This window comes from Panicum virgatum, chromosome 3K (assembly GCF_016808335.1).
Source record: "Panicum virgatum strain AP13 chromosome 3K, P.virgatum_v5, whole genome shotgun sequence".
Classification (NCBI taxonomy): Eukaryota; Viridiplantae; Streptophyta; class Magnoliopsida; order Poales; family Poaceae; genus Panicum; species Panicum virgatum.
The window spans coordinates 57,439,330-57,466,271 of NC_053138.1; the positions used below are offsets into that span (position 1 = coordinate 57,439,330).

Below are 26,942 nucleotides of genomic sequence, written 5' to 3' on the forward strand. Positions count from 1 at the left end.
TGGGCACGTGGCAGCACCGGGCCATGGCAAAATTCGGTGTCATTGTCCACCCTTTAGGCACTAGTTGGTTCCACCAACCGGTACCTATTCCTCCATGTGCTTTTGGTACCGGTTGGTGGCACTAACCGGTTCCTATATTGAAGTTTTGGTACCGGGTGATGCTTTAACCCGGTACCAAACACCTTACTTTTGATCGTCGCTGGCCAAAGGTACTAGCTGCTTTTGCAGCCGGTACTGATGTGTGGTATTAGTTATTAGTACCGGTTGCAACAGCAGCTGGTATTTTTGGCCAGAATCTTTGACGTGTTTTCTAGTAGTAGTGCTCCAGGCTGCAGCTACGACCGGACGGCAGACACCGGAGGCGCGGCGCCGCTCGCCGTGTCCGGGCCACGCCGCGCTTGTGCTCGCTCCGGCTGGGCATGGGCACACGGCGTGCATGGTACGCACCTCGCATTACTGCGTCTCAAGTACGAACGGGAGCATAGTGGCTGCCTGGCTGGTAATCGTTGTGACATCCCAGCCCAATGGGCTAACCGGGATGGGCCAAATTTCAAATACCGAGCTCGAGGAAGGCAGTAACTCTAGCTTAATTTTTTTTGCGCGAAGCGAGTACGAAAGCACAAAAAAAATTATTTAGTAGGTGTAATCTACTCAACGTGTAGAGTAGATCTTAACTGTTTTCCTGAGCCGGGTTGTTATAATCGTCTGCAACTGCAGGATGCTGAATTGCTGATGAACCTGCTGAATTGCATTCTGATGACACAATTGGAAGTTTTTGTCCCTTGTGACCAACGACTTGAGGGTTGTTATTTCAACACATACAGTTTCCGTACCTCGCAGCTTCTCGTTTTTTTTTCTTGAGAGTTGCATCGGTTATCCATAGTTGAACCAAAATAAGATCTAGTTTTAGTCCACAATATAATAAAGAGTATGATAAAAATGCGAGTAATTCCAGCAAAACTGCTAGTCTGTCAACTCGGACAGGGTAGTACCGTTTTGCTGAATGGGTTAAGTTTTTGACTCGCATAAATCTTTTTACATACAAACACTGTTGATTGCTACATCGTCATGTTAATGACATGTTTGGAAAATGATAGTGGTATAAAAGGGTTACAGCCGGCATTATTGTAGTATGTCATATTTATCAATGGCATAAAGTACAAAATGAAATCTCGCCCGGCATGGACCTTTTGCCACTACGTACTTCCATGGGATGCGTGGTTGATTATGTATAAATACCTGTTGCTGCGGTGAATAATTAAGATCATCATGAGGTACTGTACATGTGGAGCAATAATAAGCGATGCCGTGGACACGGTGGGCGTCGCAAATTAAAAGGACGATCGGCAAACTTGGTGTTGGCGTAGCTGACGAGGACGAAGTCACGGCCATGTGGGCCCTGGTCGATGGGGAAAAAAGGCAGCATGGGTGCTGTTGATGAAGAAATCTCTATAATACGAAAGCTGAACCATTCCACGGGTGGTGGATTGGGCCACGTCACTCATAACCTGTTAATCGTCAGATTCCCGCAGCATCCATTATCGACCGTCGGATCGGGCCTCCCGCCCGTTAACCCTGTCCCAGGCAGTGGATCGGGTCGGGCCTCTCACCTGTTGGCTGTTCAGGCCTCCCGCCCATTAAGGGAGCACGCGAAGCATCCAGAAATCTAGACATCCCCCTTCCCTGTGAGAACCGCCCAATTTGATACTATTTTAAACAAACCGCCGGTCATTATCATCCAGATGAGAGTTAACACGTGCTTGCCAGAGAGCGTGCCACGTGTTATCCCACATCTAGAGACGAATAACCGACACGTCATTCATTCAAAATAATATCAAATCCGGTAGTCCCGGTATGTGCTCCAACATACGCCCAGAATCAGCATATGCACATACCGTTTACAATCGAATACATCGCCAAAAATCCACAAAGAGCAGTTTTATACAATCAGAGTTCACAGCTTAATATTACAAGTTCAACATAGATGGGTTTCAAACTTCACTTACAAGCCTTGGGCTCACGAAAGCTATATTAAACAGAAACATAAAGTTTATTGCATTTACATGCTCTCGCGAAGCTCGATTACAATAAAGACATACTAAAGTAATGACGCCTTGCTCAAGGATATCATTACATCACGACTTCCTTGAGTGAGATTCAGAAATTCCTTCTTCTTGATGTCCATGATACCCTTGGGAATATGGAAGGAGCGAAAAGCTGTGCGGAACTCCTCCCATGTGAAGCGGTAGTTGGCAGGGTGAGATGCCATGAAGTTCCGCTACCATGCCCCAGGGGCATCATAAAGTTGGTGAGCAGCAAATAAAACCTTCTCATGGGGCTCACACTCAATAAGACCAAGCTTCTCTTCAATCACATTGAGCCAGAAATCCGCATCAAGAGGATCTTTAGAGCCATGGAAGATGGGAGGATTGGTGCGGAAGAAATCCCCAAACCTGTTCACTTGAGGCTCAGCTCTTGGATCATGGTTGCCAACATTGCCCATCTGATTGACTATAGTCGCCATAAGTTCAGTTTGTCGGGTCAGGACGTCCGCGAGGTTTGGGTGAACTGGAGGATTAGGAAGGGGATCCTCGTTGTGGCGATTGTTGTTGCCACCCGAACCATTGGCACCATCCCTTTCGGTTCCCGAACGCAACACCATCCTATTAATAAACAAAACGGTTAGCGGTCAGGAATGAAAGATAGGGAATGATACACAAAGGCAGGGTGGAAATACAATGTGTAGATAAAAATCTAACACACGATCAACACAAGAGTAGTAACTCTAAAAGATAGAGTAGATTTGGTCCACTAAAATGAACTAGAACCAACTAGGCAAGATCTTGATAGCAGCACACTAAATTGATCTAAGTACAAATTTAGAAACCACAGGAAAAAGTATGCATGCATGCAAGGTATGAATGCAATATGTCATCTCCTCACATCGTGAGCACGCCTTAACGTTCTAGCACTCATGACTCGAAGCAACCGCATTGCCCAACAGCGCTACAACCCTCCTACTAGCGCTCAGGACAATGGGTGATTCCCACCTTCTCAGCTCCGGTAAAAGGCTCAAAAGGTTTCCAGCAGGTGAAAGGGGGCCCCTACGCTCCCGCTACTCATGAAGACAAGAGGGGTTAAGCATGTCTTGATTAAACAAGTGAAGCAGTAAGAAAGAATTAGCTCTAAGACATAAGAAGAAAGTTAGCATTTTACCTTAGGTTCAAATTTTTAATCAAAGTAAATCTTAGTGCAAGTAGTCAAATTTTATTTGACTCTCAACCCACTACACAAATTTTAGGTTCACTTCATGGAAACTCAGCTCTGATACCCGTTGTGAGAACCGCCCAATTTGATACTATTTTAAACGAACCGCCGGTCATTATCATCCAGATGAGAGTTAACACGTGCTTGCCGGAGAGCGTGCCATGTGTTATCCCACATCTAGAGACACGAATAACCGACACGTCATTCATTCAAAATAATATCAAATCCGGTAGTCCCGGTATGTGCTCCAACATACGCCCAGAATCAGCATATGCACATACCGTTTACAATCGAATACATCGCCAAAAATCCACAAAGAGCAGTTTTATACAATCAGAGTTCACAGCTTAATATTACAAGTTCAACATAGGTGGGTTTCAAACTTCACTTACAAGCCTTGGGCTCACGAAAGCCATATTAAACAGAAACATATAGTTTATTGCATTTACATGCTCTCGCGAAGCTCGATTACGATAAAGACTTACTAAAGTAATGACGCCTTGCTCAAGGACATCATTACAGCCACCACGACCTATTCTTCCCCCGCGTTTGGATCAACGGGGTAGAAATGGCCGAACACCACTTCGGGCTCACCTGCAACTAGGTTTAGAAAGCAACCTGAGTACAGAAGGTACTCGCAAGACTTACGCGATTACATATACAAGGATCATGCAAAGACTCAAGTAAAAACTTTAAGGTTAAGTAATTATTGCGCAAGCACTAACTCTCTACACTAACACATATCAAAAGTATTTAATCTTGCCCAGCCCAAACACTTTTAGTTGATTAAGAGAGTAACATAAAAGCCAGTAGATCATTGACAAGACCTGATTCTCAAACCAACAATACCGAAACTCTCTAAGAGGAATTCGGCGAACCAAGAGCTTACTCATATCCGAGAGCGCGGATATTCGAATTGATTATAACCTTGCAAGGGTGTACTACTTTACCCACACGACGCGAGGACCATACGACTCACCCAACCGATCACGCCGGGCAAGGGGGTACTCACGTCAACCGTTCCCAACAAGGCTCAACCGTTGAGGGTACGCCCAGCTTGCGCGTGGAGATTTAGTTCCACAGGAGACTTCTCTAAACTTTCCTACACACAGTTCCACCTGGGACACACTAAACCTCCCTGCATAGCCCTTGGCCACGCATCTGGGACCGGGCCCCAATGATCAAGTCAAAGAAGGTAATTGGCTCATCCGTTCGATTATATTGGATATGTGGTAGCACGGAAAGGTGCTCAAGGCCGATGGCATCCACTCGGTCCTTAATCGACCCAAGCGGACTATGCCCATGTGACTTCATTCTCTAGGCCCTACCATTCCGCTCGAATCTCGGTACTACCAAACTCTACTTGCCCCAGCTCAAGTGCGATCAAGGATAAACAAGTAAGTGTGATACTCCAAACCATTCCTTTCTAGCAAGCAATAGAAGTATCCTAAGCAGTGCTAAGCATCTAGTCAGATTAAGTTATTAACTGTCTAACTAGTGCCAAGGATATATATAAACGAATCAAGGCAGGAGAATGCATCAAAGTAGGTACAAGCATGCAATACATACATAATATATAACCCAACATTACCCGGTGAGATAGCTAAACTAAATCAGATTAAATAGGTACAAGGGATATGCTTAGCTGCTTGCCTTGGTTAACTTCCGACTCGACCACGAACGGGACTCCAGGCTCGGGCTCAACGGACTCGGCGGGTTCCACGGGTTCGTTCTCCGACGGCTCGGTCACTAAAATGCATGAATGCTATGCAAGAATTAAGAAATGAACTAAACAACAAGAATAAATCATGAAATAATTTGAGCATGCAAAGGACATTGCAAAGAACTCATGAAAATTTGTTTAGCAGTAAAAGAATTTTCCTATAAATAACCATAAATAAAACAGTTTTCAGACACTCTAAACAAAGTAAAACAGAAAATGAATGAAAAATAAACTGAACAAATCCAAGAAAATTATCATGGAAACTAGGAAGGAACACAAAGCTAATAAAACTGGTTTTACTATTTTCTCACTTTCCAGTAAAAAGTTCTATATTAAACCATATTTTGGACAGCAAGCATGAAATTGAAATAAAACCCTAACAAACAGCAAGGAAACAAGTGAGCAAGTTGCACCACTGAAAACTACACATTACAAGGAGTGTAACAAAATTTGGTTTGACATTTTTCGAGTAGCATACAAATAACTAAGCAATAAACTCACTTTTGCAAGATAAATCTATAGATAAATCTACAACAAAGTAACATGCATAACAATATTTTTTATAAGTAGATCTCAGCTAGTGGAATCCAACAAAATAGGTTTCACAACTTTTGGAGCTATACATGACTTTCTAGAGATTTTACAAGTTTGCAGAAATATAAAACCTAAAGGAACCCTAGCTAATTTGCTAGGTACACCCGGATCAGGCCACACCCGTCAGCCAGAGGCCGGCAGGTGGGTCCCATGGGCCAGCGACCCACCCGCCGGGTCAAGGCATGCCACGCGCCTTGACCCGCGCGTGGGCGCGTCCATGGTGTCGTGCGTCGCGCGGAGCGCGCGCGCACGCGCGTGCGCGGCGACGGCGAGCGGCGGCGGCGCGATGGGGCGGGGCTGAAGCAGACCGGGGGAGGCGTGCACGGGAAAGAGGAGGCGGCGGCGAGCCTCACCGGCGGTGATGCAGGCGAGGAGCGGCGGCGGAGGGGCGGCACGATGAGCAGAGGCGGCGGCGGACCAAGGCGCTCGCCGGCGGCGCTGCAGGAAGGGAGAGAGGGCCGGGTGAGGGCCAAAATCGGAGGAGGAGGGGGAGGAGAAGCTTCCCGTGCGAGGGATCGAGGCGGCGCTCACCGGAGCGGGCGAATCGCGGCGGCGACGGGAGCTTGGGGCGGCGCGGCAATGGAGGATGGGGGGAACGGGTAGGGTTAGGGTTTGAGGGGAACGGGGCCGGGCTTGACGCGGATAAGGGGAGGGCGATGAGAGGAGGGAGGGGTTGGCACGGAAGAGGACGATGGCCGGCACGTGGCACGGAAGCCGGAGTTGATCGGCGGCGACGACGCGGGCGCGCGGAGGAAAAACAGAGAGAGGGAGGGAAGGGGAGACTGACAGGTGGGGCCCGGCGGGGATTTTTATTTTATTTTCTTTTTTTTCTGGGCCGTGACAATCTCCCCCCCCCCTTAAGAAAATCTCGTCCCGAGATTTAGGTAGACAAGAGGAGAAGGATAAAACTCGGACTAGGTTGAGGCCACATTCACCTAGACAAGATAAACATCTAACAGATGGTGCACAAAGACAGGGATGACGTGGTGTGAGACATTCCTATGGTTTTCTTGATGGTGATTGTGTACACATATAACAGTATCCAGAAAATAAGCTTCACTAAGAAAGTGGAGGTGATTGAGAGAAAACTTACTCATCGGAAAAGAATTCCGGATAGTCTTGACGTAACCGATCCTCACGCTCCCAAGTGGCTTCATCTTCGGTATGATTGCTCCATTGAACCTTCACAAATTTCACCATGGTACACTTTAATCTTCTTTCATCACGATCAAGAATAGCAATTGGGTGTTCCTCGTAGGTAAGGCCCGGTTGAAGATCAAGTGACTCGAGGTCGACGGCGTCAGTTGGAACACGATGACACTGCTTCAATTGAGAGATATGAAAAACATTGTGCACTGCGGAGAGTGATTGAGGGAGTTCCAACTGATAAGCCACTGCTCCAATTTTCTTGATAATCCGAAAGGGTCCTACATAGCGTGGCGCTAACTTTCCTCTGACTTGAAATCGGCGAGTGCCCTTAAATGGAGAAACCTTGAGATAAACATAATCACCAATTTTGAGATGGAGTTCTCGGCGACGACGATCAGCATAAGTCTTTTGACGAGATTGAGCAATGCGAAGATTCTCACGAATAATCCTGACTTGCTCCTCGGCATCTTTCACCAAATCTGGACCAAAGAAAGGTCTTTCTCAAGATTCGGACCAATTGATCGGAGTTCTGCACCGTCTTCCATAGAGAGCTTCAAAAGGTGACATTTTGATACTTGCCTGATAACTATTGTTATAAGAGAACTCTGCAAATGGTAAGCAAGTAACCCATTTCTTCTCATATATAAGAGCACAGGCTCGCAGCATGTCTTCTAAGACTTGATTGACTCTCTCGGCTTGACCGTCGGTTTGAGGATGATAAGCAGTGCTGTAGGTGAGATCAGTTCCCATGGCTTCATGAAGACTTCTCCAAAAGTGAGCGACAAACTGAGGACCACGATCAGAGACAATTTTCTTAGGAACACCATGCAGACAGACAATGTGAGTGAGATATAACTCCGCATATTGCTTGACATGATACGTAGTCTTTACTGGAAGGAAATGAGCCGATTTTGTCAAGCGATCCACGATTACCCATATGGAATCATATCCTTGAGAAGACTTGGGTAATCTAGTGATGAAATCCATTCTAATTTCTTCCCACTTCCATGATGGAATAGGTAAGGGCTGAAGAGTACCAGCTGGTTTGAGATGCTCGGCTTTAACCCTTTGGCAAACATCGCACTCGGCGACATGTCGAGTGATTTCTCGCTTCATGCGGGTCCACCAAAACCTTTGCTTGAGATCTTGATACATTTTGGTACTGCCCGGATGAATGGAGATTTGAGAACTATGGGCTTCATCAAGAATAACTCGCCTGAGGTTATGATCATTTGGCACCACAATTCGCTTCCCAAAGAATAGAACTCCTTGATCATCCGTAGAGAAGCACCGAGCTTTACCCTCATTCATTAACTCCTGAATTCGAGCCATACCCTTATTCTTCTTTTGGACTTCCTTAATTCGATCCTAAAGATCAGATCTGACTGTAAGAGTAGCAAGATAGCCTTCCTTGACCATAGAAATTCCGAGTTTCCGAAGATCATCACAGAGAGTATGCACAGGAGGAGCTATGGTCAAGCAGTTGCATTGAGCCTTTCGGCTTAGTGCATCGGCGACGACATTCGCCTTACCAGGATGATAGTGTACTTCAATGTCATAATCCTTGATTAACTCAAGCCATCGACGTTGCCTCATATTGAGATCAAATTGAGTGAAAATATACTTGAGGCTCTTATGGTCAGTATAGATATTGCAATGATTACCGAGCAGATAATGACGCCATATTTTTAGAGCATGGACAACAGCTGCAAGCTCTAAATCATGGGTAGGATAATTTTCTTCATGACGCTTGAGTTGTCGAGAAGCATAGGCCACCACTCGGCCTTCTTGCATAAGAACACAGCCAAGACCGATGCGAGAAGCATCGCAATAAACATCGAAACTCTTGGAAATATCTGGCTGAGCAAGAACTGGAGCAGTAGTGAGACGATCCTTAAGGGTTTGAAAGGCTGCTTCACAGGCAGGGGACCACTCAAACTTAATCCCATTCTTCAGTAGCTCAGTTATAGGCTTCGCAAATTTAGAGAAGTTCTCTATGAACCGGCAGTAATATCCCGCAAGTCCCAGAAAACTCCGGATCTCATGGACATTCTGAGGTTGCTTCCAATCAAGAACATCTTGCACTTTGCTAGGATCTACAACAATACCATCCTTGGAGAGGACATGACCAAGAAAAGATACTTCTTCAAGCCAAAACTCACATTTGCTGAACTTGGCATAAAGACGATGCTCTCTAAGCTTTTGGAGGACGATATGAATATGATGAGCATGATCTTCTTGGGTCTTGGAATAAATGAGAATATCATCAATGAAGATGATCACAAAGACATCAAGTTCCTCCATGAAGATGCTATTCATCAGATACATGAAATAAGCCGGTGCATTGGTGAGGCCGAAAGACATGACAGTGAATTCATAAAGACCATATCTAGTAGAGAAAGCCGTTTTCGGAATGTCTTCAATTCGAATCTTGATTTGATGATAACCCAACCTTAAATCAATCTTGGAGAAAAATCGAGCTCCCGAGAGTTGATCAAATAAGATATCAATCCGAGGAAGAGGATATTTGTTCTTGATAGTGACTTCGTTTAACGGACGGTAATCAACACACATCCGTAAACTATCATCTTTCTTTTTCACAAAAAGAGCCGGGCATCCCCAAGGAGAGGAGCTCGGACGAATGAAACCCTTATCCAACAGAATCTTGAGTTGTTTCTTCAATTCTTTCAACTCATTGGGAGGCATTCGGTAAGGCTGTCTAGAGATAGGAGCAGTTCCGGGCTTGAGTTCTATAATGAATTCCACCTCACGATCAGGAGGCATACCCGGTAATTCTTCTGGAAAGACATCCGGATACTCACAAACCACGGGAATATCTTCCAACGCCGTGGCTTTGGTACCCGCCAAGGCATATAAACAAGATTCCCTCTTGGCAAGAGAGAGTAAAACTCTATTCCCTAAGGGATGCAAAAGATCAATGGTGCGGGGCCCACATTTGATAACTCCGTCATGCTTACCCAACCAATTCATCCCAAGAATCACATCTAACTCCAGCTTGTCTAGAATGAGAAAATTGGCTCGAAAAGTAACTCCCTCAATGAGAATTGGAACCTCACTAGCAAAGTGTCTGGCAATGATTTCCCCACCCGGTGATTCTATATGGTATGGCACTTGTAGGTTTTGCATCTCAAGCTTACTACGCAGCATAAATTTCTTGCTGATGAAAGAAAAAGTTGCTCCAGAATCAAAAAGAACCATAGCAGGGTGAGATTTGATTAGGAGCGTACCCATGAGGACTTCAGCATTCTCCAGAATTTCTTCAGCGGTGGTGTAGTTAAGACGGCCACGCTTAGGAGCTTGTTGTGGCTTGGCTTCTTGGCGTTGTGCTTGAGGTAAATGAGTATTGGGCCTGGGTGCATTGAAGGCACCACCACGCCTCGGAGAGGGGCAATCCCTGGAGATGTGACCTAGGCCACCACAATTGAAGCATGGACCCTTTGCGGTAACACCTGGGTTGTTCCAATAGGCATTGACTGGCCTAGGAGCTTGTCCTTGAGGAGGTTAAGGATGACGCACAATCCACATAGGACGGGGAGGTTGAGTACCCGGTGCCCGAGGTGGAAAAGGAGAAGGCCCCAGACGTGGACGTGAGGAGCTACCGCCTGTCGAGGCAGGAGTAGGGCGCTTGTTCTTTGCCTCAAGATTCTTCATCTTGTGCTCAGCTCTGATAGCAATATTCACCAAGTCATTGAAATCTTCAAACTTGGTAGTGGAGAGCTTGTCTTGCAACTCTGCAGAGAGCCCGTCGTACAGGCGTTCTTGCTTATTGGCATCGGTGGCCACTTCTTCAGGTGCATATTGGGAGAGAGTGTTGAAGGCATTGATATAGGCCATCACATCATGACTTCCTTGAGTGAGATTCAGAAATTCCTTCTTCTTGATGTCCATGATACCCTTGGGAATATGGAAGGAGCGAAAAGCTGTGCGGAACTCCTCCCATGTGAAGCGGTAGTTGGCAGGGTGAGATGCCTTGAAGTTCCGCCACCATGCCCCAGGGGCATCATGAAGTTGGTGAGCAGCAAATAAAACCTTCTCATGGGGCTCACACTCAATAAGACCAAGCTTCTCTTCAATCACATTGAGCCAGAAATCCGCATCAAGAGGATCTTTAGAGCCATGGAAGATGGGAGGATTGGTGCGGAAGAAATCCCCAAACCTGTTCACTTGAGGCTCAGCTCTTGGACCATGGTTGCCAACATTGCCCATCTGATTGACTATAGTCGCCATAAGTTCAGTTTGTCGGGCCAGGACGTCCGCGAGGTTTGGGTGAATTGGAGGATTAGGAAGGGGATCCTCGTTGCGGCGATTGTTGTTGCCACCCGAACCATTGGCACCATCCCTTTCGGTTCCCGAACGCAACACCATCTTATTAATAAACAAAACGGTTAGCAGTCAGGAATGAAAGATAGGGAATGATACACAAAGGCAGGGTGGAAATACAATGTGTAGATAACAATCTAACACACGATCAACACAAGAGTAGTAACTCTAAAAGATAGAGTAGATTTGGTCCACTAAAATGAACTAGAACCAACTAGGCAAGATCTTGATAGCAGCACACTAAATTGATCTAAGTACAAATTTAGAAACCACAGGAAAAAGTATGCATGCATGCAAGGTATGAATGCAATATGTCGTCTCCTCACATCGTGAGCACGCCTTAACGTTCTAGCACTCATGACTCGAAGCAACCGCATTGCCCAACAGCGCTACAACCCTCCTACTAGCGCTCAGGACAATGGGTGATTCCCACCTTCTCAGCTCCGGTAAAAGGCACAAAAGGTTTCCAGCAGGTGAAAGGGGGTTCCTACGCTCCCGCTACTCTTGAAGACAAGAGGGGTTAAGCATGTCTTGATTAAACAAGTGAAGCAGTAAGAAAGAATTAGCTCTAAGACATAAGAAGAAAGTTAGCATTTTAACTTAGGTTCAAATTTTTAATCAAAGTAAATCTTAGTGCAAGTAGTCAAATTTTATTTGACTCTCAAACCACTACACAAATTTTAGGTTCACTTCATGGAAACTCAGCTCTGATACCCATTGTGAGAACCGCCCAATTTGATACTATTTTAAACGAACCGCCGGTCATTATCATCCAGATGAGAGTTAACACGTGCTTGCCGGAGAGCGTGCCATGTGTTATCCCACATCTAGAGACACGAATAACCAACACGTCATTCATTCAAAATAATATCAAATCCGGTAGTCCCGGTATGTGCTCCAACATACGCCCAGAATCAGCATATGCACATACCGTTTACAATCGAATACATCGCCAAAAATCCACAAAGAGCAGTTTTATACAATCAGAGTTCACAGCTTAATATTACAAGTTCAACATAGGTGGGTTTCAAACTTCACTTACAAGCCTTGGGCTCACGAAAGCCATATTAAACAGAAACATAAAGTTTATTACATTTACATGCTCTCGCGAAGCTCGATTACGATAAAGACTTACTAAAGTAATGACGCCTTGCTCAAGGACATCATTACAGCCACCACGACCTATTCTTCCCCCGCGTTTGGATCAGCGGGGTAGAAATGGCCGAACACCACTTCGGGCTCACCTGCAACTAGGTTTAGAAAGCAACCTGAGTACAGAAGGTACTCGCAAGACTTACGCGATTACATATACAAGGATCATGCAAAGACTCAAGTAAAAGCTTTAAGGTTAAGTAATTATTGCGCAAGCACTAACTCTCTACACTAACACCTATCAAAAGTATTTAATCTTGCCCAGCCCAAACACTTTTAGTTGATTAAGAGAGTAACATAAAAGCCAGCAGATCATTGACAAGACCTGATTCTCAAACTAACAATACCGAAACTCTCTAAGAGGAATTCGGCGAACCAAGAGCTTGCTCATATCCGAGAGCGCGGCAATTCGAATTGATTATAACCTTGCAAGGGTGTACTACTTTACCCACACGACGCGAGGACCATACGACTCACCCAACCGATCACGCCGGGCAAGGGGGTACTCACGTCAACCGTTCCCAACAAGGCTCAACCGTTGAGGGTACGCCCAGCTTGCGCGTGGAGATTTAGTTCCACCGGAGACTTCTCTAAACTTTCCTACACATAGTTCCACCTGGGACACACTAAACCTCTCTGCATAGCCCTTGGCCACGCATCTGAGACCGTGCCCCAATGATCAAGTCAAAGAAGGTAATTGGCTCATCCGTTCCATTATATTGGATATGTGGTAGCACGGAAAGGTGCTCAAGGCCGATGGCATCCACTCGGTCCTTAATCGACCCAAGCGGACTATGCCCATGTGACTTCATTCTCTAGGCCCTACCATTCCGCTCGAATCTCGGTACTACCAAACTCTACTTGCCCCAGCTCAAGTGCGATCAAGGATAAACAAGTAAGTGTGATACTCCAAACCATTCCTTTCTAGCAAGCAATAGAAGTATCCTAAGCAGTGCTAAGCATCTAGTCAGATTAAGTTATTAACTGTCTAACTAGTGCCAAGGATATATATAAACGAATCAAGGCAGGAGAATGCATCAAAGTAGGTACAAGCATGCAATACATACATAATATATAACCCAACATTACCCGGTGAGATAGCTAAACTAAATCAGATTAAATAGGTACAAGGGATATGCTTAGCTGCTTGCCTTGGTTAACTTCCGACTCGACCACGAACGGGACTCCAGGCTCGGGCTCAACGGACTCGGCGGGTTCCACGGGTTCGTTCTCCGACGGCTCGGTCACTAAAATGCATGAATGCTATGCAAGAATTAAGAAATGAACTAAACAACAAGAATAAATCATGAAATAATTTGAGCATGCAAAGGACATTGCAAAGAACTCATGAAAATTTGTTTAGCAGTAAAAGAATTTTCCTATAAATAACCATAAATAAAACAGTTTTCAGACACTCTAAACAAAGTAAAACAGAAAATGAATGAAAAATAAACTGAACAAATCCAAGAAAATTATCATGGAAACTAGGAAGGAACACAAAGCTAATAAAACTGGTTTTACTACTTTCACACTTTCCAGTAAAAAGTTCTATATTAAACCATATTTTGGACAGCAAGCATGAAATTGAAATAAAACCCTAACAAACAGCAAGGAAACAAGTGAGCAAGTTGTACCACTGAAAACTAAACATTACAAGGAGTGTAACAAAATTTGGTTTGACATTTTTCGAGCAGCATACAAATAACTAAGCAATAAACTCACTTTTGCAAGATAAATCTATAGATAAATCTACAACAAAGTAACATGCACAACAATATTTTTCCTAAGTAGATCTCAGCAAGAGGAATCCAACAAAATATGTTTCACAATTTTTGGAACTATACATGAATTTCTAGAGATTTTACAAGTTTGCAGAAATATAAAACCTAAAGGAACCCTAGCTAATTTGCTAGGTACACCCGGATCAGGCCACACCCGTCAGCCAGAGGCCGACAGGTGGGTCCCACGGGCCAGTGACCCACCCGCCGGGTCAAGGCAAGCCACGCGCCTTGACCCGCGCGTGGGCGCTTCCACGGCGTCGCGCGGAGCACGCGCGTGCGCGGCGACGGCGAGCGGCGGTGGCGCGAGGCAGCGCGACGGGGCGGGGCCGGAGCAGACCGGGGGAGGCGCGCACGGGAAAGAGGAGGCGGCGGCAAGCCTCACCGGCGGTGATGCAGACGAGGAGCGGCGGCGGAGGGGCGGCATGACGAGCAGAGGCGGCGGCGGACCGGGGCGCTCGCCGGCGGCGCTGCAGGAAGGGAGAGAGGGCCGGGTGAGGGCCAAAATCGGAGGAGGGGGAGGAGAAGCTTCCCGTGCGAGGGATCGAGGCGGCGCTCACCGGAGCGGGCGAATCGCGGCGGCGACGGGAGCTCGGGGTGGCGCGGCAATGGAGGATGGGGGGAATGGGTAGGGTTAGGGTTTGAGGGGAACGGAGCCGGGCTCGACGTGGATAAGGGGAGGGCGATGAGAGGAGGGAGGGGTTGGCACGGAAGACGACGATAGCCGGCACATGGCACGGAAGCCGGAGTTGACCTGCGGCGACGACGCGGGCGCGCGGAGGAAAAACAGAGAGAGAGGGAAGGGGAGACTGACAGGTGGGGCCCGGCGGGGATTTTTATTTTTTTTCTTTTTTTTTCTGGGCCGTGACATTCCCCTCCACATGGCCGGTTGGGGGAAGCAGCGGCCCGCCCCACCTTCACCGCGTGGCGGGCAGTAGCCAGAGCTCGCCGGTGGACAAGCAAGTGGGAGCCCACGCATAAACACGACCACCACAACCAGCCGAGGCCGCGCCGCTGGGGCTGCAACTCGCCATTTCAGCCGTCGTCGTCGCCGCACGGCAGGGGTCCTTAGTCACAGGGAACGCGGAACGACCCAGCGTTCTGTGTTCCGAGAATTTCGTTCCCAAGCGAGGAACGGGAAGGAAGCGGGACGTTTGCTGGTACGCGGGAGGAACGGCGCTTGGATCGTCGTCCCAACCTCCCAGATGCAAGCGGAATAAGAACCGCTCACTATTGGTACGCGGCGGCTGCCTCGACGCACAGTTGGTTCCCTGGTGCCGACGACGCCGCGGAAGCCGTGGGTGGCCGCCGTAGAGGGCCACGACGCCGGTGCCATCGATAGCTATAGCAGCTGATTTGGTTGGTCAGGCTGGGGGATTCCAGGGATTGGTGTGCGGTGGTCTGGGGACCGACGGGAGGAAGAAGATAAGGTGTGCTGTGCTTTGCTGGTGGTAGCCTGTTAGATAAATGGACCGCTACCTAAGCCCAGCCTAGGAACCAAGGACAGCATCGCTTCTTGTTTGGATTTTTTTTAATATGGAACACGATCCAAAATATCGTTCCAAACTAAGGGTGTGTTTAGTTTATTTTAAATTTTAAATTTTTGAATTTTGGAAGGGAATCTTTCAATATTTGAAGTATTAAATGTAGATTAATCACAAAATTATATATAGATCTCGTCTGTAAACTACAAGACGAATCTAATGAGTCTATTTAATCCATCATTAACACATATTTATTGTAGATTTACTGTGGCCATTTAGTGTCTAATCGCGCCCTAATTAGGCTCATTAGATTCGTCTCGCGATTTACAGTCCATTTGTGTAATGCGATTTATTTTTCAACTATATTTAATACACCATATATACTATTTACAAAAATTTTAGATTTTGAGATTTTGGATCTAAACACGGCCTAAAATGGAACACATTTCACGTTCCAAAATTATTGTTCTCCAGAGGTATCCCTCCCTCGTTACAGGATTCTAAAAATTAGCGAACCATGTTCCCCGCGGGAATCCAAAACAGCAAGCGCGCGCTGCCAACCTTCCTAGAGCGCGATGCTATAGCTGCCGCGAGCTGCACTCACCCACGTGAGTGAGTGACGTGACGGTCCAGGTATTTATTTTCTTTTTTCATTTCTATTTTTTCCTTCACATTCCATTGACAACTTTTGCATGAAAATCATACTAAAAGATTATACCGAGACTTGTGTTTGGAAATTGTATGATAAATTTGAGCGTAAAAAGTTATACGAGAAATGTTCCAGATAACATCTTTATACAATTTATGCTAAAATGTTGTCCTCTGTAAGTTATATTTATAAAAGTATACATTAAGTTATATATGTATCATGAAAGTTGTGCTAAAAATTGTATTTCAAGTTATTACGAAAGAGTTGTATGTAAAAGTTATGTACACCATAAAAAGTTATGATGAGAATTTTTCCTTTTCAGTTGTTCTCTTTTTTTTTATGTTCTATTATGTGTTGAAGTTCTCTTGACAACTTTTTTTTATAAAAATTGTTGACTATTTGTACTCAAAAGTTGTATGATGAATTTTATGCGTAAAAAGTTGTATGATGAACTTGTGTAAAAGAATTTGTACGAGAAGTCTCCCTGATAAAGATAACATTCTACAAGTTATGCTAAAAGTTAAGTACAAGTTGTACTAAAAAATTATTCCTCAAGTTGCTAGAAAAAAATTATACGAAAAAGTTATGTATATCATAAAAAGTTATGATGATTATTCTCCACTGAAGACGCGCAAAAGTTATACTAAAAATTTATATTTACAAATTATAAATTTCTAAAAGTAGAAAAATGCAGAAAAAAAAACTTTCCAAAAAAAGAAAGATTGCTGCTGTCGGAGATCGCGCGCCAGGAAGCCTCCTGGGGCGCGCGCGGACTAGCATGGCCCTGTTCCCCGTTCCCATCGTCCCGGGAACGCTTCCACTGGTCGGGCACCGGGTTACCTCAAGCCACAACAAGTCGTCGGCGCGGCGCCGGTGGGGCTACACCGCTACAGTACGCTCGCCACCAGGACGTGTGCCCAGGGCGGCAGGGCAGCAGCTCACCACGGATGCACACGGGGCATCGCATGCGCACGACGGGCACACACACAGGCCTGCGCAGCCCTCGGCCCGTCGCTACCTGTCGTCCTCCTCCGACATGGAGACTGCTCAATGGAAAAGACAGACAGGGAGGCGTGGAGGTGGAAGAACTGCAGCAACGAAAAGGGGATCAGGAGGCAGGGTAATCGGCAAAATCTGAGAGAACAGAGCTGGGGGTGTGAAGCTGCTGCTCCTGATTTTTTTTTTTTGAATGGGGAACAAATAGAAGAATGGAGCTACAGTATTCAAAGCGTAAGATATTTGAAAAATCCAAGTGTTGGAATTTCATAAGCTTTCAGCTAATTTGAGTATCAAACTAAAATTAAGATAAGTAGATATTTGTCTTCAATTTTACTAATATGCACACTTAGGACAATTTCAAAATTGAATTTTTCAATTTATCACGAATACAGATCTGACGCTTACAAATGCAAGTAAGAGACCAGGCTGGCTGAATCTCAAGATTAACTATAAATCACTATGGCTGCATCGTTATCGAGTCGAATGTCGCCTACAACTGAAAATGCAAGCATCATGCCAAATCTGGATGGACAGGCTCCACCACAATAAACATAACCGACTGAGCTATGCTCAATTTGTAGTTTGAAAATTGATCAACTTTAAAATAGGTCGATCAATATAATTAAGCTGAAATGGCTGAAGTTTCTTTTACCAAATGTTAGATAATTCAAAAATAACAATAATAAGTAAGAATAATAATGATATTAGTATAACAATTTTAAAGAATATTTTTGTTCTCAAATAACCTAGCCCAAAGTGAGATTTTTAAAAGAAAGAAAGACCTGAAGAGAGAGGAGGTGAATAGTAACACAACTTAAAAATAAATCATGACTTAGCGTCTCAATTGGATTCCAATGTATAGCTTTATCAAATGTATATTAGTATTTAGTATGCAACAAATATATCTACCAAGTCTGATCATCCATATTAACACAACGAGTACATATGTCAATGAAGAGCTATCATATACTACACCCATTAGGTCAACCAAATTAGATCATTTATAAGAAAATAACTGTTTCTACGTTAATATAAACTTATGGAAATCTTGCTATTATCTAATTTGGTCAGCTGCAGAGAGGATGAGGCGAATGGAACTGATGTACTTTAGATATAATCTGTGTCTATAGATTGAAAACATATGGCCAATTCAATTTGTACACAGAACAAGTCTATCCACGGTAAAACAGGCATGTCCACAGGTTATTCGCGGCAACGCCGCGACCTTTTCTAGTAATTAACAATAGAGATGCATGCATGAAAAATGCAAACAAATTAAGTTGCACATGAAGAAATAACAATATATATATATATATATATATATATATATATATATATATATATATATTAGCTCTATACTGTACCCTAGGTATAGAATAGGGAATTCTGTACCCGAGCCAACCTACCAGCGTCCCGATCCAACCCGCAGCCGCGCCAGCCTCGACCCGCCCTGCGCCCGGTTTGGCCTAGCATCCGATCCACCCGGCCAGTGCTCGGCTTTGACGACCCACCTCCGCGGCGGTTTTTCTTTCCCAGTCATCACCCCGTTCCACCAAGCCGATCAATTCGCCCCTCATCATATAATAATAATAATAATAATAATAATAATAATAATAATAATAATAATAATAATAATAATAATAATAATAATAATAATTTCGCCCGTCGCACCGCCGCCCGTTCCGAGCTCCGCGAGGTCGATCCGCTCTGTCGCCATCGCCCCTAGATCAGATCAGTACCTGCCGCCGCCATTGCCGTCGACCGCCGGCCGGAGTCCCGCGACCCAATCCTAACGCGCGGGAACTCATTCATCATCTTGCCATCGTGCGTTCCGAGCTCGGCATGGTGATCCACTCCCGTCGTCATTGCCCACAGGTCAGTAGCTGCCGCCACCGTTACCGTCGACCGCCGGCCAGAGTTCTGCAACCCGATGCACCTAATGCGCGGAGCTAACCCATCGCCCTACCTTCCGCTCCACAGGAGCTTCTTCGATGGTGTAGCATTCGGGCGGATCCGGCACGGCGGCCCACTTTGGTCCAGCTGCACGCGATGTGTGGTAGAAGCATCCCCAGGCCCCTGCCCAGCAATCTGCTCTTCTGATGGATGAGGTATGGATGAGGTCTGATTCTCCCCGCCAACGCAAGGTGCCCTGTGTCCTTTTCCGGTCTGATTTTAGTTGAATTTGATTGATTTCTCGTGGTGGTGCCAATGATTTATGCAGATAGTACATGAATTTTGGCTGTCGATTGTTGCAATCATGGAGTTGCAGGATATTTTTCCTATTTCCCATTTGATTCCGTGAGGCAGCACACCAGGGTGTGGAAATCAAGGTTATCTTTCTGACATGATTCCGATCTGATTCATTTCGGCACACTTTAGCTTTCGAAGTCGTATAGTGTGACAGAAGTACATTTTTTATCCAATTTCAGTTTTGTTCTTAATATTCAATTCCATCTTGCAAGACAGTTCCAGGGTACAGGTTCCTCTAGCTCAGGTACGACAGGCCTGTGAAGCAGTAGTGCAAGACAGTTCATGTCAGCTCACCTTGCAGCAGTCGCAGCAGCCACGTCTCCAAGGGATGGAACCTGGCAGCTCATCTGCTGCACCAGGATCAGTGCCACCCCGTCCAAGGGAGCCCATCCGCCATGCCCGTAAAGTGTTTGACAAAATGCTCAGGAGGGCAAGTAGTGCTGTGATATTTTGACTGAAGATTTTGCAGTATCGTTCCTTTCAGGCATGCTCTTTCTTTCACTTAACCAGCTTGACAAATTGGAACTGTACGAATTGTTGATTGTTCCTTAGACAAAGCAAAATTTTGAAGGTATTTAGACAAAGCAATGCTTAACCTGTTTAGTCGACTTAAGCTGTCACTGGTTTTGTATTCTAGAATTCCTTTTGTCAGTATAAAAATTGATATAGTGATGGCTGATGATGGAGGATTTCTTCACTAGTCAACGCAAAATAATGGGCTAGTGCAGATAATAAGGATGAAAAAAATTAGACATGTAGGTTCTGAACTCAACCAGGATAGAATTCTCACTCCCTCATTGTCAGTAAATAGTCAGCTAAAAAGATCGTTGAGAAGGAAGAAAGTCCAGACTGTATGTAGCACCATGCCGTTATACATAGCTATCGAGCCTGCAAGAAACCGTAATTATAATAATGAAACAGGGAAAATGGGACTAGAATAGGTGAAAAAAATTAGACATGTAGGTGCAGATGCAGTAATACTCAATATAGCATTATCTTCTTATGTGAAGCCAAGAAAAATGGCAGTCTTGATCTTTACTGGAAAATGAAGTTGCCACAACAAACTGAAAATTTGGTTACATGAATTAATTAGAAATGTCACTGGCCACATCGATTTGAAATTTGAAAAAAGATAACTACAGTGAATTAATTAGAAATATGGTCGCCACATGTATCTGAAAAATTGGCTATAATGGATTGTTCAGAAATGTGAACTCCAATCTAGAGAACTCGATCAATCATCATAACCGTATACTAGTCATTTATATCTCATTTATATGCTGAAATTTAACAGCAAAGGATTGAACGTACCAAGGAAACAGCTATAATCAGCACATAGGACCCGATTCCATTTTGGCCATCGCACGCTAGTTCTCTTTCCAGCAATCGATCCGACAGCCGCGGGATCCGGCGCGCGGGAGCGCGCTCTCCTTCCCTTTCCGTGTTCCATTTTTTGTTTGGCCCAATTCGCCATCCTTTTCATTTTTTTTGCGGCCCAGTTTGTTGCTGGCGGCGTGGCCCGTCATCGATTCATTTTTTTTTCAGCCCACTTTGTTGCTAGCGTCGTGGTTGCTGGCCCAAGTAGTCAACCAAGTTTTTAGGAATATTGGAAATTGAAAATATGTGGGGTCCACAAATATCAAGCACTCAAAGACCACAAGCGGCGGTGGATTTTTGAAATCTGTGCTTTCTTAATTATTAATCTATTTTTCCCATAATCTTGTTAGTAACCTTCTCTTAACACCAATTTTTTTACATTTAAGTTATGTGACAAAGAAGTTATCAATATATTTAATTTGTACATAATTATGTGACATACTTTTGTGTTTTTTCATAAATAACTTGAAAAAAGTATTGACATGTTACATACATAACTTTATATTTTGCCACATATAACTTATTGACACCAGAAATTTTTTACGTACAAGTTATGTGACACATAAGTTATCATTACATTTAATTATACTTAGCTTTTTTTTTCTTAACACGACATAAGTTTTTGTTTTACATAGTTATGTGTCATACTTTGTGTTTTCATAAATTACTTTTCGCAAAAAAGTATTGACACGCTTTTTATATTTTTATCATATATAACTTTGTATTTTATCACACATAACTTATGTAAAAATGTATATTTTTCTTTGGTATTGACATATTTTGTGTTTTTTTCCCAGATTTGTCACGAAATGATGCAATCATTTTGAGTTCGAATAGCAACAAACGGGTAGTCTACATTATTGATAATGATAATATGTGTGAAAAATTATCACCTGTTTTGGTTTTTCTCTACATACTTATATATGATACTATTTTACGTCATCCAGCACGTTGTGTTATCGTTCTATATATTAAACTTATGCAAAAAGGATGTAATAACTTATCCACTAAAAAAATTTATGTATATAACTTTTACTTGAACATATTTAGATATATAACTTTATACTACATACGCAGAACAGTGAATGATTGATATAAAAATTTGTATACACAACTTTTTCTTATAACCCATATTAACTTTGTAGTGCATCCAAGAAAAAATAGAAAATTATGTATATAACTTTTACTCGAACATATTTAGATATATAACTTATGCTACATACGCAGAACAGTGAACGATTGATATAAAAATTTGTATACACAACTTTTTCTTATAACCCATATTAACTTTGCCAGTATAGAAAATTATGTATATATCTTTTGTTCGAACATATTTAGATATATAACTTATGCTACATACGCAGAACAGTGAACGATTTATATAAAAAATTGTCTACACAACTTTTCCTATAACTTATATATGTAACTTTTTTCTAGTGCATCCTGGATAAATAGAAATTAATATTTTTACTAAAATTATTGTTTTTCTCATTTTTCTAAAAATAATTTTTTGGTTTGAATCTAACTTTTATTTCACATCCCCCACCCGTACTACTCCCTCTTTCCCACATTCTCAGGGAAAAAAAATTATGCACCCTAAAAGAGAATTGTGCCCACGGCCCAACAAGAAAAGGACCTGTGCAGTGAAAAGGGAAGGAAAATCAACGTGGGCGGCATTTGCTGCGGAAGATCTAAAAAGAGAAAGGGAATTAACAGGATGTCCAAAATAGATTATACTAGGTTGTCCGATCGTTTGCTAGTTGCTCTGCTGGGGCGCGTGCGAATTAGCTATGCCCCACATAGGAAGAGCTTCGTTTCTGCCCATTATTAGAAGATAGTGACAGTCCTAGCTGATGAAATCCTCAATTCTTAAATATAAAAATCAAATAACAAAAAGGTCCACATCGTGCCTTTTGCCAGATTCATCTGGTGACGCAACGTGGCAGCACGGGCACTGGAAACCGCCTGCTGGTGGAAAATTGGCGAGATCGAAGAGTCCAGCACCCAGCAGTTCCAGGACCGGGCGCGCTCACACGGGAAAACCCGGCGGGGGCCTCGGACGGAGGCGCGATGGTGGGTGCGCTCGGGTACCGAATATTATTTACCCAGGGTATGGAATAGGAGTGTCCTATATATATATTACTGCATGCTGCTGCAATAAATAAATGAATTTGCATATATGAAAAGAAATAAATGCAGGACAATTAATTAATGAAAGAGGATGGAGTACGTACGGACCTACTAGTGAGCAAATTTACTCGATCAACTTTTCCGATCCGGCCTCAGCTTCACTCTCGTCGATCTCTCCCAGCATGTGCTTATTAAGTAGTATGCACCTCCTCGCCGATGGGATGGATCTCTTAATTAGCTAGCTAGCCTGATGTATGTATAGTAATTAAGTATATGATCGGAATATATATATATATATATATATATATATATATATATATATATATATATATATATATATATATATATATATATATATAGTATGACAGATCGGCAAGGGAATTGAACCAAGAGGTACAGTACATATACATACCTGCTAATAATTAATTAGTATCAATAAATGCGAAGAGCAGGATGGTTGGGGTGGGCAGCCGCCTCCTGCTCAAGCTTCTCTCTCACGCCCTTGATCTTATCTTTTCTGGCTTCATCATCTCCGAAATAATAACCAAGGCCAGAAACAGTGACACTCCGAAGGGACGGGAGGTGGCCAAGGCCCAGATCCAGATCCTCAACGGCCACTCTCCTTAATTGCGGCCATCCCATATGGAACATAAAGTCCTGGAGCATGAGCATAGCGCCTCGTGGGAATGCACATGGGAGCACGGCTGTTCCATCCCATATATTAAATTCACAGCTTACCGCATGTTGGAAAGCATCAGCCCCAACCGCACATCTTTCCACCGCTCCTCCTTCCACTCTGAAACTGAGATGACGAAGACACGGCAGGGTGCCCAGAACTCGGAGGTCGTCCCTTCGCTCGTGCTTCACCCATATCTCCAGGTAGCAGAGGTTGGGAACCAATGCAGGCCTAATCCATGTGGGGCTGTGGGCACCACCTTGATGAAACGAACAAAAAACCGCCGTAGGTTGCATAGTGGCTCCGCCATTGAGCCATCGAGATTAATATATCTGCAAATTCATGAACACGAGTATGAAGACATTCAACTTTGGTCAGTTTGCCTAGGGATCCCAGCGCCGTCCATTCATCATCATCAGCCTCTTCTGTAGATAATTTGACCGTGGCCTCAAGTACCCTCAGTTTGGTCAGATGGCCCAGCTCTTCAACAATGCATTTAGACGTCACAACCACCCCACTTAGCACTTCAAGGGAGGTCAGCTTCTTCAGCCCACCATCTGGCAGCCTTGTTGCATCCAAGCCAGTACTACTACCTGTACGTAGGCACATCAATTGTCCTAGACCTGTAATAACACTCAATGCCAGTTCTTCTACTCTAATTTTCGATAAATCCAACGTCTGCAGAAAACGCAGCTTCCCTATCTCTATGGGGAGCTGATCAGTTCCAGAACTAATAATCATATTGCGACCTCCTAGACCTAGATACCGCAGGTGAGATAAGCTCCCAACAAACCGCAGGCTTGCAAGGTCGTAATAATTGCAGTCTAGTAGATCCAATACACGTAATAGGGAGGGTGTCATCAAATCAATTACTGGATATCTGAAGAACATGGTAAGGGACCTCAGTTTTGGCATCTTCATGGTAGGCCAAGTAGTACTATTGTTATGCAGAGATAACCTCCGAACCTTGCTTTCCATCCCATCACCTAACACAGTGGTGACGAAACATTCTTCTACTGACAAGGAAATAATGAGATCAAGCATCGTATCATGCACACGGCAAGCACGAGGTGTACCGTCCACATCATCCATGTCCGCGGGCTGGATCAGACTTCTATTTAGAAGCTCATTGAAGTAACTCTCCCCAGTCTCAAGGAAACTTTGGTCTCCGGCTGCTTGTTGGTCTTGTTGGACAAAACCTTCAGCTACCCACCTCCATATCAACCGATCCTTTTTAATCTCATAGTCTTCTGGAAATATGCTTAGGTACAACAAACATGTCTTCATATGGGAAGGTAGATCATAATAGCTAAGCAATAGTATCTTCCTCATATCATCCATACCAGAATTCCTTCCAAGCCCAGAACCAATTAAGTTACACACATCATTCCACACTCTTATATCCTCTGATTTGTTAGCAAGCATACTAGATGTGGTGACGATAGCTAATGGGACACCTCCACATTTCTTCAGAATAGTTTCAGATACTTCAGAAAATTGCCTCGGACATTTATCTTTTGATCCAAATATTCTTCCATAGAATAATATTTCAGAGCTCTCATCAGAAAGTGGTTTGAGCCTATAGGAACCGCCGACATGCTCAGCAACATCAATAATGCGGGTGGTTGTGATTATTCTACTTCTCATGTTATTCTCCATCAGAGCAAGTCCTATTACCTTATCCCATGGTTCTTTATCCCATATGTCATCAATAACAATGAGGTACCTATGTTTATGGCAATGGATAAGGTGTATAATAAGTATATAGTTAGTAGCAATAATTCAAGTAAAGATAATTTATGTAGCTTTTTTAATATTCCAACTTCAATTTTTTTCCATGCATGCTCCACTAGTATAGTACTATAGTATTTTCATCAAATCAAAGAAGGCGCACGTGCAAGTGCAACTTCTAGCGTGCCCCGCTCATCATGTATTCATGTGCACGTACGCAAGTAAGAAAAATATATGGCCGGGCATGTATAATGAATTGCAGGTACCACATGTAAGGAAAATAATAATAAATACTAGTACACATGTATGACGAGATGGCAGGCGCACGTACCTCTTGTTACGGAGAAAATCACGGACAAGATCAATGAGGCGCTTTATTTCAACCAAATTTGCACCAGGATGTCCTCCTCCGTGAAGCTCATACAAAATGTCCTTGAGAAGCTTCTTTGCATCAGGATTACGAGACACCGAAACAAAACACGTGCAATCAAACTGTCCTTTAATCTCATCATACACTGCTTTGGCAAGTGTTGTCTTGCCGAGTCCTCCAAAACCAGCAATAGAGACTATCTTTTTCTGCTGGCCACCATCTCCCTCAGTCAACCCCGCGATTACTTCTTCTTTTGCTTCTTCAATGCCGACAATCTCAGTCGCCTCGGTGTACAGTGCTTTTAGGCGAGGGTCAACAAGGGTTTTCTTAGAAGGAGCAATATCATCAACCTTGTACCTGCATGCAGTCCGAGGAAACCAATGCAATGAAGACGGTTCATATATACTCCCTCCGTTCCAAAATGTAGGTTATTTTTGACAAATCTAGATGCATAGATTTTGCAATGCATATACAATGTGTCTAGATTCATAGCAAAAATTATGCATCTAAATTTGCTAAAATGACCTACAATTTAGAACGGAGGGAGTAACAAGTAGAGAGCTAGGAAACTAAAATAATAGATTAATTAATGTCAAAAAGAGGCTACTAATTGAAATGCTGCAGAAAGAAATAGCTAACATGTCACGTCGCTCGGCCAGCTCCCTAACACGCTCCTTGATGTCCTTGATCTCTTTGGCGACCTCACGACGAGCCATGGCCTTGGTGACCTTCCTTATCATCTTCTTCAACATCTTTTTGGCGCCCCTTTTGCTTGGGGGATCAGGACCCTCGACGTCCACCATGAAGGTGTCGACGATATCCTCCATGTCGTATGACAGCTCCCTGACATCCCGGGCCCAGATCCTTTGCAGGTCGTTGAGCTGCTCTCTTGGCACCTCGCTGATTTTGCGGAGGGCGGCGTGCATGGCCTCGAGCTCCCTGTGGAGGAACCCGATGCCCTTCTTCGCGCCCTTGTGCAGGTTGTACTCATCCTGCAGCAGCTTGGCGAGCTTGGGGAGCAGGGTGCTCGCAAACTCCATGGTGGCGGTGTGCTTGCTTGTTGATTGCGTTGCTTGTCCGCAGCAAGCGGTGTGGTGGTGGAGCTGATCTGGATCCGCCGCCACTCCCCTCGCCTTTATTTGTAAATGGGGGGAGGACGCAGCAGAGCGACCAGCCGGGCATCATCAGAGTTAGTAGTGGGGAACTGCTGATCTGGATCCGCCGCCACTCCCCTCGCCTTTATTTTTTTTCTCGAACACGCAGGAGAGCTGC

At 44.2% G+C, this 26,942-nt stretch overlaps 1 protein-coding gene and 1 long non-coding RNA gene across 3 annotated transcripts; one reads left to right on the forward strand and one right to left on the reverse strand.

Annotated features, from left to right (window-relative positions):
• Window positions 1-1,013: 1,013 nt before the first annotated feature.
• On the reverse strand, window positions 1,014-26,884 carry LOC120699848 (disease resistance protein RGA5-like). 2 transcript variants are annotated; one of them, XM_039983936.1, is made up of 5 exons: window positions 26,310-26,884; window positions 25,632-26,027; window positions 23,306-25,295; window positions 23,002-23,140; window positions 1,014-1,431 (listed from the first exon to the last, which is right to left on the reverse strand). In XM_039983936.1, the coding sequence occupies exons 1-3, from the start codon at window positions 26,708-26,710 to the stop codon at window positions 23,801-23,803; spliced, it is 2,292 nt and encodes a 763-aa protein (XP_039839870.1). In that variant the 5' UTR covers window positions 26,711-26,884; the 3' UTR covers window positions 1,014-1,431; window positions 23,002-23,140; window positions 23,306-23,800. The 2 variants fall into 2 exon arrangements, with proteins under 2 accessions (XP_039839870.1, XP_039839871.1); XM_039983937.1 differs by lacking the exon at window positions 1,014-1,431 and having other exon boundaries at window positions 22,998-23,140; window positions 23,306-23,550; window positions 23,632-25,295; window positions 26,310-26,873.
• On the forward strand, window positions 18,800-19,470 carry LOC120699849. Its single transcript, XR_005685666.1, has 3 exons — window positions 18,800-19,011; window positions 19,117-19,244; window positions 19,358-19,470. It is a non-coding gene; the product is annotated as an uncharacterized LOC120699849 (long non-coding RNA).
• Window positions 26,885-26,942: the final 58 nt, after the last annotated feature.